Below are 14,749 nucleotides of genomic sequence, written 5' to 3' on the forward strand. Positions count from 1 at the left end.
TACTCCTTAGAGCATAATATTATATTTTTTTGCAAACCAAGTATGCGAATATGAATTTTAATCATCCAAGAGATTCCATTTTTTAAGAGAAAGTTATAGGTATAATATCCATAATTTTTCTCATTTCGATATTCGAGAAGAACAACGACGAGAAAACTGTCGTGCCGGAATTATTTACTCTGTACTGTTCGCTTCCTTGTAGTACAGCACATGCCAATTAATTATCCATCTTATTGTTATCCGTTCGTGGCCTCTTCCTCGATGCGTATCATTTGCATAAATAGTAAGCTAAACTATTTTCGCACTGTGCATCTGCCGGCTTCCTTCCCTTGTTAATTCCGCCTTAGCTCGCATTCTTCTTCTCGCTGTGTATATAAATTACTCTACACGGCTCATCTACGTGCCGTTATTTCGACGTTTCGTAAATTTCGCGAATTTGTCGGCTTGGATGTTGCTGAGCTGTTCGTTTCCTTATTACCAACCATAGGTGCAGTCATTCTCCGTTAGGATCACAAGAAAACGTGCAGGAAAACAAAAAGAGGAGGACAAGAATGTACGTAACAGCGGATAAAGTAAATGATACAGCTCAATCGATTCTCTGAAATAATGAGCGGTCTCGACTTGTTAAAGCCGCGTATACACCTAGCGAACAAACACCGAACGTGAATGTTCGAACATTCGTATTTGTGTTTATAAGTTTATTCTTTTTCTTGATTGCACCGAATACTAGCATTCAATCAGATTGGATTGTTGCACATAGCAATTAAATTTGTATGACTTATATGTAACAAATATACAAACTTTTGTTCGGTATTCGTTTGCTAAGTGTATACACGGCTTAATATAAAATGAAAATGAGATCGATACACTGAGAAAAAAATGCTATTGATTCGATTAAAGTCTCTGTCACTAACATAAGTAATTAATTCATGTATATTTTTATTGACATAAAGGCTTAATTATTGAAATAATATTTATGAAAATTTTAACTTTTAGAGGGCGGATGTCTATTTTTAAAATCATACAGCTTTTCCTTGATCAAGATTTGTTATAAATCATTATTTTTCATTGTATTCCTTGTCTAAAAATACGATATATTTCAGCGTACGTCTTGTAAAGGTTAATGTGGAAAAAAGAATAAACAAAAAATAAACTTTGACGTCAGTTAATATATAAGGAAGAAAAAAATATAGACAAATCATCGTTTGTGTTATTGCGACTAATATCGTTATATTAAGATCACTTTGTAATATCAAGTTAATATTAGATTTCAACTGAATGATTTACAGAAAAGAAATAAAGGCTAAAGAGACGTTTATTGCTCTGTAAGAATATTTTTCAAGTATCCAATCCGATTTCGAGAACGATTTCCGTTCGAACGAACTTTACGAGTAAAATGAGGAAAAATCGCTTAGAAATATTGGAACGTACTTCGTTTCATTTTCACGATGATTCAACTTTCACAAGAGAGAAGAGAGCTTTCATCGTTTCTTTAACAGTTTATTAAACGCGAAACATTCCGAGCAGAGAATTCGCCGGTCGACGTATCGTGAGGGAGCGCGAAAAGTTGTCTCTCGGCAGACAAAATCTATACAGACACGCGAGATCGTCGGCACACTTTCGTGGCAAATAACGCGCTCGCACATCCCGCGATTTAGTTGCTAAACCGGTCGAAGGTGCAGCGCAGAAGCCGCAAATTAACGTTATTCACGCGGTGCAACGCGATGCACCGACCGGGCCGCGTAAAGTTGCACCGTCACGAGACTCGATGAATTTTATTAGGCTCGTTCGTCCCACAGCGACTTTATCGTAAAGGCTCGTTTCAAGGCTGTGCGTGGACAAAACGGCTTTCCTCGGCCTGCTCGATTAATCGGTTTACATGGCGCTTCTTTTTCATTTGTTTGCCACAGAGCCTAGCCGACGGGGGGTTCCGCCGACGTAAATACGACTTAGGCAAGAATTGTGGAATTATAAAGATAGAAATGCTATAAATAACGCGGAAATAGAAATAAGCGAGAGACCGCGAAGCGCAGCGATCCGGTCGATTAATAAAGATGCTCGTTTAATTAGCTCGTTGTGCGGCCCTGCCGTGCGATGATTTATGAAGTCGGCGTAATCCGCGACGCGGTAAAAAGCGATCGCGGATGAGAACGGAGATCGGCGTTTAAATATCAAATTTATTCATAAACCTTTTGATATATCAAATTTATTCATAAATGTTTGGTACAGAATATAGAAAGTATTTTAATTGGAGCGGTATAACTGCGTTTCCTTTTACTCTCTCTTATGCCGTTATTTATACGTCTATACTTTATATATCAATACCTAGGTGACAAGATAAAATAGAATCCAGTCGGGAAATCGAGGAACGGCCAACTCAGCGGTGCATTCTTGTGAGACGAAAGGCGGACTCCGATGTAAATGCGGATTCAACGCGTGTGCCGCTTCGTTGTTACACCAGTAGGTGGCAATCTAATACGGTGCAGCGGTGCATTCGCATGCACCAGATGAAACGAGTATGCCAGGAGGCAATTTGTGCTGCCTGTTCCCAGGGGTGCGAGAGCTTTTTCGATTGCGATTTATTCGCGCACGTGGACGTCCCATTCGTTATATTTCGCGTGACACGTGGATGGATCGAAACTCGAGAGCATAAAATATAATTTGTCAGCAAAGGACGCAAAGGGTCTTTCCAATTAAAAAATTTATTTACTCGTGAGGCATAATCTATAGAATAACTGGCAAAATTAAAATTTTATATGACTTGCACAGAGACTTATTTTTTTTTACATCTAATAAGATATAGAAATCTACTTGAGAATCGTTGAAAATATTTCTACATAAATTTATCTCTTAAGTTGGCAAACTCTCCTATAAAAAGTTAAAAAAATCATAAAAACAATAAGTCTGTCATTATTCTAAGTTTTGTAGAAAGATTACGTAAGATTTTCTCAACTATCGCTGTTCACTTTATTATTAGGTGTTGGAATTAATTCGTAGCGTTTTTTAATGAAAGAATGTTATTTATTTCACATGAGCATTAAAAAATACATTAATGAAAGTACTTCCCATCACTTGTAAAACGCTACGAATTAATTCCAACACCTAATATTTTATTCATAAAATATCAAGTTTTAATAAAAAATTGTATCTAGGTAATATGCATCAAACAATGGGATTAAATTTAACTTAAAACAATTTAAACTCGACTCACGCACAAATTTAGTTCATTATTTACTAAATGTACACGTTAATATCGACATTGTTTATCTTGAAACTAACCACAGAAACGGATTGATTTAGATTTTAACTTGGAAGTTAAAAATAATAAATGTTAAATCAAAAAATTTCACTTGAATTACTGCTCTTTTGATATCTAACAATGTAACGGTATTGTAACGAACAAAGCACTCGCAAAAAATCAAAAGTTATTGAAGTTTGTTACTGCTTTTATTGCTATTGTAGTTGGGAGCAGAACTCCTTTCCGTTAGCTAATAAAATTGACTGCGTCCCAAGTGACGTGTAGCATACTTTTTTTTCGGTCTCGTAACAAACTTTGGTTCAATGAACAGACGGATACCTACGTATTGTGTACATTCCCTTTATATCGGGAATTGTTCTCAACGGAATTTCTAACGGAGAAAACATGTGCTTAAGTTACCCTATATGTTTTATATTTTCGCAAAAAGAAATGAGTCTCATAGGATAACGATTTATCGTTGATTACGGGTAACAAAATAACTAATAACAGCCTACAACAAATCAGACTGGAGCAATATTTACTTCAATTTTCAATAGTTCTGCAGTAAGCATATTTTGCAAAAAGTATTTTGTTTTTAATATAAATTTTTTAATTTTTTAAGAGATATTATGTCATTTAAAAAGTATCCGCAGTTTTTTGTTCAATTTTTGAATGAAAAAACCGCGGATACTTTTTAAGTATGTGTTGTAATAGCGAGTTATAAGAAAGATCAAAGTGTGAGATATTACGCGTTACAGGAAGCAAAGTCGATCAAGATAACTGATTTGAGATAAACCTGATGCTAGAACATTTTGTAATGATAAGTCTGATAATCGTTGTAACATCGTTATAAGCAGTAATATTCTCTAATAATCTTATTCAATATGCACTTTAAAATCTTTAAGACGAAATAATTATCAATTATATCATTCGGAGACATTTCCGTGTTACAATCACTGTCATTGATTAAGATCCGTTATAAATATCTTATCATAGACATCATAGACATTTTGTTGGAATTTATGTATTTTCAATTTTGTAGAAAACACACAACTATACGTTGTGAAAAAAATCACGGAATATTCTTTGAATGTCTATGTACATTATTAAATCTACAGTGTCAAATTTAACCTAATTTAAATTACCACTGCTTCTACTCAATATACCTATTATACTAAAACATTAAATAAATTTGACATTATATATTATCAAATTCATTCTTTTAATATCGTACGATTTTTTATAAGAGCAACGGCGACTTAAATTAGATTAAATTCGATACTATAAATTTACCAGTACGGACTACAGGTGCGTTCAGGGAGACTATTATTTGTGTCATTTTATCTTTGTTTTTACGTCTAATAAACAACGAAGATAGAATCATAAGAAGTAGCGTCTTCTCGAACGCACCATATATGTGTTACCATAATCAAAAAAATGAAAGTATCTTTAGTACTTAATTACGCTTTGAAGTATGGCTGTTATCTTGCCATTGTCTTACAGAGGCTCAGCTTCACCGAAGCCTTCGGTGCATCTATTCTCGAGCAGATTACCGTGCATTATCTCGCCATTACTCCATGTTATGCCGGAATATTAATAAGTCAATATGTATCGTCTTATCCCGATATCTTCGATCACGATGCCGTGATGATTCTTGAAAGACACGTGGCTTGTTGATACCGTCATGACAATGGCGTGAAATTCAAAAGTCGACGGAGGCGAAGAGAAAAAGAAGAAGAAAGAAGACGAATATTGAGGAAATCCACATGGATGGCGACGCAATCAACGGGGTGTATCCGCCCGCGAAACTCGGACTCTCATATGCATACTCGTCTCACGCCATAATAAATCCGACAATTTGCATGAATGCACGCGCACAACATGACGGTGTAGAAAGCGAGCGTCGGGCGATTTTCAGGGGAATTATAATCCCGTCCGCAAGAATTACGAGGGCGCGAGATAGGCATCTCGAAAGGTAAGCTTCAGATCCCGGTTCTCTGTCTGTAATCCTCACTTTTTCCTATGTTATTCGTCTTTGAGTCAATTTGCTCAAGGAAAAGTATCATTTATAAGCGCGTGATATGTTTATATACCTATTTTTATATTTATTTAATATAAAATAAAATTTTATAAAATAAATGAAAAAAGTTTTATAAAATATAAAAAAAGGTTTTAAATAATCACATTATTAAAATAAATCAATTTCTATAGGGATATTACAGAAAATCAATTTTCCAATTTATTTCTGAATCACTTGAATATCATTGATTGTTACGAGAACAAAAACAAGAATAGACTATCTAATTAAAGCAATTATATTTCTAATTGAGATTTCCAGTTGAGAGACTACTAATTATCCAGATGGATACTAAGTATCCATTGTTAAGATATATTAAAAATACATAAAAAATACTAAGAATAATTAATGTCACAGTGGCATAAAATTAATACGCTGAAAAGTTTTTATAATAAAGGTACATCTTATTTACATTTAATTTTAGCAATATGATAAAAAGTAAATTGAAATTCCAAGAAAAATATAATTGTATTACTGTCATGCTATATCAGCGTAAGTAAATTAATTCACGTTATTGTATTAAAAGCGAAATACTTTTTATATCATACTAAAAAGTAACTGGATAACACGTCTGTAACGAATAAATTTGCAATAATACATGTCGGCAACACCCCCCAGTAAATTACGACACCACTAAGTACAACGTTATCTTCGATCGAGAATTAATCTTTCATCTTACTTTCTCTCCGCATCAGAATACATGGATTATTCATCGTGAAATACATGATGTGTCTGTTAATTGTCTCTATATCGCGCCACTGTTTTCCTCATTGCGTAATAATGCTAAGAAAATAAAGTACGGCTAATTGCTGTGCCAAATAAATTGAAACAAGTATTACGATAGATAGTGCAGATGCTGTGTGCTTAAATGCTAGAGATTAATAAAAAAAAATATCAAATCTCATTATAAAATTTTTGACTGTTTATGTTAAAATTTGTGAGAATTTCATTATCACTTTATTATGATTTTAATAAACAAATTAGATAAAATTGAAGAGTTTCTCCTATAATCAAATCTCAGGTACACACGCGCAATTTTCTCTCTCTTTTTTTTTTTAACAAAAAACGATCCTTAACAGAATTCCATGCGAAACGATATATTAACAAAAAATTCGATTAAAGTTTGCATTTAATAGTAAAATAAATAAAATCGTATTGATTTTTGAAAATGATTTTTTGCGCGATGTAACTGCATTCTCACACGAACGCAATCAAAATATCCTGTTTCGCCCATTGTCTTGGCCTTTAGAAAAGTCTGCATCTCTGCAAGGCAGATATAAAATGCACCTCATTCTCATTATGAAGAATACGCATTCGAACTTTCTAAATTATAATTTATTTCGATCGTATCTGACCTCGTGCGGCCGTTCTTTTGTTATTGACTTTACGGCTTAGGAAATTAAAGGGATGCTGCACAATAATTACTGATGGTGAAATCGAGAAAGCTTCATGTGGTGCATATAATTAAATATTCAACGCGGCATTTATGTATTCTTTTAAAGAATAAATAAAAAAAAAGAAAAAAACTTTTATACGATTTAATGTCGAATAAGATAACATTATATCAAAATATTCAATTAAATAAACTTTTAATAATTACATGTCTATGTACAAGCAATTAATGTCAAAACATAATATAATATTAAAATTACTCTTCGATATTAAACAGAATTTAAGATCTTTTTTTATAAATTAACTACAATAATTAGTAAGGTATTTTTCAATAAAAAATTATAAACTAATTATTACAAAATTAGTATTCCATATTAATACATTCATTATTTAATAATATTTGAAACTATATATTGCGAGAGAATACATAAATTTCTTTTAATTTCCTCGAAAAGTTAGACAGTTTAATTTATTTAATAGCCTTATTAAATAAATTAAACTGTCTAACTTTTATATTAAGTATTGTAGGAATATATAATTGTAGTTTCCATAATCAGTTCTTAAGAACGATCGATCCAAAATTACAAGTAATGATCCCAAACAAGTCCATTATTAGTACCACCGACAGCGTTATGATGTTTCTCATCTACTCACAAGGCAACCGTCAAAAATAAATTTTACATAGAGGGTGAGGGCGGCAGCTTATAATCAAGGGCTACTTAGCGGTGACCAGAGGCACGTTTTCCGTAAGATAAACAAGCAGACTTCGCGGGACCAAGCGATCACCGTGCAGCGTTTATATTGTGATCTATTATAAGACCTACGAGTTTCCACAAATAAATTTTGACGCGCACATTACACCAACCGTATGCGTTTTATGCCAAATCCGCGAATTACGTAGTCGGGCGAGACTGTTGGTCTACGTCGGTCGGGTTGAATGACTGCTCGTTACAACTTCATCATGAAAAAACAAACTATGCATGTGCTAAATTCGTTGTAATATTTAATTACTTTTATTATTAATTTAATTAAATATTATTGACTTCAATCAAATTTCAGTTTTATTTAATTTAGCTTTCTTAAGAATTTCTTTAGTTGTATACGTATTAGTAAAAATAATAGTAAACTATTTATTAAATTCTATAATATTCACTAATATTTGCATTTTTTTTTCCGTTTTGATAAACGATATATAAATCGCGGTCAATGTTCAACAATAAAAGGTCGCTTCAAATAAAAGGTTACTCGCGCAATGAAACGTTTGTTTCATTGCAGCATTTATATTAATCTTAATACTCGTCTAAATGTTCGTACTTTCAATCAGAATAAAAATATACAGACATAGGAAAATGTCATGCAAGCGTAATAAATAGAGTTGTATAATGTGATATCGAGAAATAAATTGAATCTAATTGAAACATCATATAGTGCTCTAACAAAATAATTATTACAATAATGATCGCAGTTATATTGAAACTAAATAATTACGCCAACGTTGTTTACAAGTAGGAAAGCGAATGCAGTCTGCATCAAAAATAGAGCCAAAGCACTATTTCGTGAAACATTAATAACTTTTGCGTAAAGCAGATCGCTCGTATCGGAAATTATCGTGCAAATTTCGCATAAATTCGATGAACCGAGAAACAATTAAAAAAGTGGCATATTAAACAAAAACGTTACATGCATATTCCTATAAATACTAATATTGAGATCCGGGATGTTGTACATGAAACGAAAAAGAAAGAAAAAAATAAAAGCGTTTGCAAGAATTAATTTGGAAACCTGTTTTGCTTAATTCCAACGATTACTATCTTCTTTTTTACTAAAAATGGCAAATGAAATTAAAGAGAAACCTTCCTTGAGGCTATTTTAGCAACAAATTGTACCTTATTCATAATGGGGGATAAAAGTTCTTTTGAACTAAGCAAATGAAGGCTAGGGAGATTAGTATGAAAAAAAATTTTTTAGCTCTTGTGCGTTTCTGCAGTATTTCGCGTGTAAAAATATAGCCGAGACACATTCTCTCTTTCTCTCTCTTTCTATCATGTCTCCAGATATATATATATATATATATATATATATATATATATATATATATAAGGGTTGACAAAGACTAATGTTTTTTTAAAGAATAAAACATTGTGTTTCGTTTTAAACATGTTTTTAATGTTTCCAACATGTTTTAAACAGTATTGTAAAAAACATGATTTTTTACCAACTCTGATATATATATAAAGAGGAAAGATCCCTATTATAAGATACCGAATAATTTTAGATAAATGTTAGAAGCCTATGGACAAAATTAAAAAAAATAATAAGTCATTTTGAAGGGAATTTAATAAGTTTTAAAATAATGTTATGTAAAAAATTTAATTCAAATTCTATTTTTTTTAAGTTAAAGAAATATAAAAAGTCAGCAAATCGCAAAGTCAAAAAATTGTGCTCCTAATTTGAGATCAAAGGATATATATACATATATATATATATATATATATATATATATATATATCCTTTGATTTTCCAAGAACTGACCATTATGGCAATTAAAAAGGATTTCATCGAAAGATGATTTCAATTAGCTCGATGTGTTCTTAGCAAACAAAGATTCTATCTTTCGTTCTTGTAGGATATTTTAGAACGTCGAAAGAAGATTACAAAAACTGTTTCGGACTTTAGAACATCAAACTTTAGTTGAGAATAAAATCGTTATATGTTATGTAAATCCATGATAAATATTTATATATTTATGGATTTACATAACATATGACACATTAGAATAACAAGAACACACATATAAAGTTAATAAAATACAACAATTTAAAAGTAAATGTTAAAACAAAAATTCTAAAGAATATGTACATAAAAGTATAATCAATACATATTTAAATAATATGTATTCATTAATTTCTTGCAAATCCATTAATACGTATTTCGAATTATTTAAAATCGTCACGTGTTTAGAAGTGAGTAAAAAAATATAAACTGGATTATATAAAAATTAATATTTTGTTTTACTCTACGTCAGTAATAAAAAAATATTACGTTTTCACTAGAATATTTATCTACCAACCCACTCAATAACAGCAAGGCTACAGATGCAAAAATTTTGCATAAAGTTTTCAATATTTTTTTGCTATTTGCAATATTTTAATAACAATATTTTTTTATGCAACAACAGTATTAACTAATGCAATATTTAAATAAACTATTATTCAATATATGCTATAATATTGCGTTTGTTAAAAATCAGTACTTTTCCGAGATATTTAAATAAATTGTTTTGCTGTATATTTATATTTTTAAGGTATTTATTGCGATTGTTTTGCTCATTATTTATAAATGTCAGTTTATACACTGTCATCTTACTTTTTACTAAATTCCAAGAAATAATGTTTTAATAAAGATAAAAAAATTATATTCCGTAGCTTTGGTGGTCTTCTCAATTCAAATCGCACAGCGTTATGTTTGTATTACGAAAGAGTCCTATTGTTTTATAGGGGCACATATTTCATCGCGACAACCTGTAATTATCGCAACCCCGCGAGATACTTTCTGGGTCGATTGAAATCCACGATTTATCGTGCGCGATAATTGCGCATAAAATACTTTGCCTTTCACTGTTCGCCGCAACGAAATCTCATTGGCGATCGAATAAGTCAATAAAGAAGTATTTAATACGTCATTTGTTTAACTAGAATAATAAGCCCTAGTAATCATCCTCTCATCGATTACACATATCGTTCGAAATTTTAAAGCAATAAATGATCATGAAACTGTCATGAAATATGCGATCCTTTCCTCATTTACTAATTTGATTGATATGAGAACATGCCATACGCGGTCAGTCGATAGTTTCCAATTAAACGAGAGGCAATCGATGCTTTTGTTGAAATACACCTTCTATCGCGGAAATCAGTGAAGCATTGAACATTGTCAAAGAATAATTAAATCTGGTATGTTGCGCAATCCCAATCGACCGCTACGCCGAAATGTTCGACTTAAACTGACCCAATTATTCTCACAGAAAAAGGCCAAGTTATTTCACAATAAGTTAAGAATGTTTCGAAAAACCGATTAATTTCCAGTATGTTTTTTTCTTAGTCCGTATGTTTTTAATCATTACATAGATCTTATATTAGGAAACATATTAGATGAAATTTAAAATAAAGTTTGATATTTTGAGAGATATTTATATAGTTCAATTTCCACATTTGGATTAAAAGTCAACAAAGAGAGGGTATTAAGTTAAGTGTAAATAAACAAAAGGTTTACTCCCTGATGTTAAAATATTGTATAGAACTATATAGAACATGTGCAGAACTGATTCCGCGATGTCATGTATGCGATGAATTAGTAGATTTTCATATTATTATATGTAAAACAATGAAATCATTACATGAGTTAAAACAATGGATATTAAATCAAATATCCTTTATTTGAGATAATACAAAATTAAATTGTTAATAAATAAAAATGGATAAGTTATAGAAAATTAAAATAAAATTAACTTATTTGAAAAGAATACAAAACTAGATTAATTATCTATTAGAGTGCTTTTTCAGTAAACAAGTTATTTAATATATAAGATTAATATATAGGTTCCGGATACATCCAGGAATGATGATTTTACATGGAAAAAAAGTCAAAAACATAAAATAACATTTTCATATACAAGATTTTATTTTCGAATTGATAAAATAATAAAATTTAAATATGCGTGCGTAAATATCTTGTTTTATTATGTATTGTTGATTACCCAATACAAATATAAACATGACCAAAGGTAGTTCTACATAGTGAAATCTGTTAAGTCGAGACATAATTAAGTGCTAGTCAAAATCGATTTTCCTGACAATAAAATTACGTATTTAAAAAATGGTATTTTACGTCGTTTATTGATTTATTTTTTCATGTAAAATCATTCTTTTCTCAGATGTACCAAAATCACAGAATATAACTTTAATTATTATAATAATAAATTATTATAAACGCAAATTCTTTGTCTTTTAAAGACAATTTGAGTTTTTTAAAAATTGATTTTTTAATGAAAATATATAGAGATTTAATCTTATTATTTTCTTTAACTCATTATGCACACAAGTTAATTATTCTTACAACGAATTTGTACCGCGAGAAATAGAACTCAAGACACCATCTTTATCTAGCTTTTTTAATTAAATTGCGATTGTAAATATAATGTAACGAATATTAAATTAATTTTCAAGATATATCTGTTAAATCATGTTTGAAGATCGATTTTAACTAAATTCTTTAGCAGAAATGTGACTATAAATATAGACTACATTTTTTCAAAGCAGTGTGAGAAAATAATTTTATAATAATTAAATTAATAATTTCTTAGAATTTTTTATGTATTTAATATATTATATTAAATAGAAGTATATTTAATATGCCAAAAAATGATTTTGAAATTATTATCATATATTATAATAATTGTATACTTCGATATTAACTTTATTATTATGATTATTATTTATAATTTTACTATCATTGCAATCGTGTAATAAATAAGATGTAAAAATAGATAATATAGAGTTAAATCGTTTTTTAATCTCAAAATTTTTTATAAAAAAACAGGGAAAGATTAAGCCTATAATATATTGAGAGAGACAGAAAGAGAGAGAGAGAGAGAGAGAGAGAGAGAGAGAGAGAGAGAGAGAGAGAGAGTTCTATTTACTATATAAGTCCGCTTATATATCATATATCTTGTGATGCCTTTCGTGACATGCGTCATGCCGTTTAACGTTAGTTTTACGACGCGTAAAGACATCTCTTCGCGTACGAGCATGTTCCAGCCGGTCACTCCGAGATGTTGCTTTTCACCAGCTGTTGTTTCAGCGGTAAACGAAATTTTCACAAGATCGTTCTCGGAAATCGAAAAGAAAACATGAGCTGTCTTTATGACTTGCCGGAACGATACTCAACTGCTTTGAAGCAGGTGGCATCTGAGACCGCGTGCAAAATGTTTTTGACGAATGCAAAATTATCATGAAGAGATAACGGCTAATCGATACGTCAACTTGCGGACAATTCAATAAATAATATACATTTCACGTTTATTGCATGAAAACCTCAGCGGTAAATTTAGTTAAAAATACATATCATTGATTGTAAATAACGTGAATATTGGAAGCGGAAATGAAATGTTCATGTGACATTTTTGCCTCTAGAAAATATCCAGCGAACCGAAACTCTGAAAATAGAAACGAATTTATACAAATGTGTGATATCGCAAATAAATAAATGATTAAAATGAAACCGATTCGGCAACTAATACCCAGAATTATATCATTATTATCTGATGAATATGAATTTTATTGAGACTGCTTTATGTCACTTTAAAGTGATACACGTTTATCTATTACAACTGATAATTAGATTACTTGAAAATTATCACGTTCGACCAGACTGCAACAGAATTGCTTGTTCCTTACATCAGGATAAATTATACATCGACAAATAGTTTATACATATACAGAATTAAAAAGAATTATTTGAGAACATATATATTGCTCCCAAGAAATATAATATAAGAATACATACAATAATTTGCTAATATCATAAGAAGTATTCTAGTACGGGGAAATATAAAATTGCAAATTATATAATAATTGGAAATGATGAAACTATTATCCTTACCGGTTATATTACTATTATCCTTATTTTACATCCAAATAAATTTGTTCTTTTATTTCCATAATAATCTGTATCTTCAAAATGTTTTAACTTTAGGAAGTGCCTTTTACTAACAACGAAACTCTTACCTGCGATTTTCCGCTCACGCATTCGTCGCCATAGCGTTTCCGCCTTGCGCATCGGCCAGTTCTCGACTTTCGCGCTGAAACTGCGGAAGAACTTGTACTCCTTAAAGTGTGACATTCTTCTACCGCTGGTATTTCTCGTCTGATCGATGTTACCGGAACTCGTTGTACAGCTGGATCGGCAATCCTCACTCGACATGCCTAGCATTTAAAAACTAAATCCCGTTTCCGTTTCACGCATATGTAGCGTTAAATCGCAACTCAACGAACAATTCATCTCGATTAAAACTGTGTGACATGTTTTTTCTTCTCGCAAGAGGTACCATGTTATTATTGAAATCCCGTTTAATATTTCTTCTTTGTGTAAAAAATATTCTCTTTCAATCAAAATACTTTAATATTTAGGTATATAATTTTATTTCATTTAATATCTTGATTTACTGAAGTAAATAGTATCAAAATATCATATTTTATATCTTAATCCTCAACTATATGAGTTGCTCATTTGATCCCGGATGAAAATTTTAGTCTGCCGCTATTTTACGGTTAATGTTGCAGAGTTGAAGTGAGAGGATAAAAAACTTGGAACCTTTCTCTGTCGATTGTGATGCAATTGTTTCGTTACTGTCTTGACACTAATTGTGATGAAATAAAAGTTTGGCTTGGGTGACTTGGACCCGTCAAATGTAGATTCGATAGATTTTTTCTAAAAGTGAAAATTCATTTTAGTAAATGCCTATTTATTAGTGTTGTATTCAAGTATGTGTTGTCTTCTAATTAAAACATATATTCAAAAAAAGCATTTATGCTTGAAACGTCTTGGTGAAATGATCACTCTATTTTCTCGGAATTAGAAAATCGTGAGTAAATAATGACGAAATCATTATATATTTAATACAAAATATTTTTTTTTTTAAAAGAAAATACTCAACATATCCGATATCATTTTTCCGAGAATATATAAAAATGCACTTCAGTTATGCAAATAATTATACTTTTTGAAATGAATCAATGTAACGTTCTTTTTTCTTGAAGTTCACGTTTTTCAAAACACTACTTTTATCTATATCTTTTTTTATTATAAAGATATAATTTAAAAAAAAAACTGATTATTGTTTTTTTGAAAACTGATTCTTTTCATTCTTTTTACAAATTGTTCTTTAATTTTTTGGCATAACTTTTTCAGTTATTATCACAACCTTTTTGTTTTGATATCTCGATTCTATACATTCTGACATTTCATTAAAAACAAAATTTTTT

At 30.6% G+C, this 14,749-nt stretch overlaps 1 protein-coding gene across 4 annotated transcripts in view; it reads right to left on the reverse strand.

The window, feature by feature from the left end:
* The window catches only part of cv-c (RhoGTPase activating protein), a 243,896-nt gene that overhangs the window by 123,793 nt on the left and 105,354 nt on the right, over positions 1-14,749 (reverse strand). For 2 of the 4 annotated variants that reach the window (XM_087405032.1, XM_087405031.1), the window contains exon 9: positions 13,493-13,690. The exons of the other annotated variants lie outside the window; for them this stretch is intronic. In XM_087405032.1, the coding sequence (XP_087261158.1) occupies positions 13,493-13,690 (198 nt within the window). The remainder of the gene's footprint in view (positions 1-13,492; positions 13,691-14,749) is intronic. 4 annotated transcript variants of the gene reach the window in all.

The sequence above is a fragment of the Acromyrmex echinatior genome, chromosome 4 (assembly GCF_024713525.1).
Source record: "Acromyrmex echinatior isolate Ae372 chromosome 4, ASM2471352v2, whole genome shotgun sequence".
NCBI lineage: Eukaryota > Metazoa > Arthropoda > Insecta > Hymenoptera > Formicidae > Acromyrmex > Acromyrmex echinatior.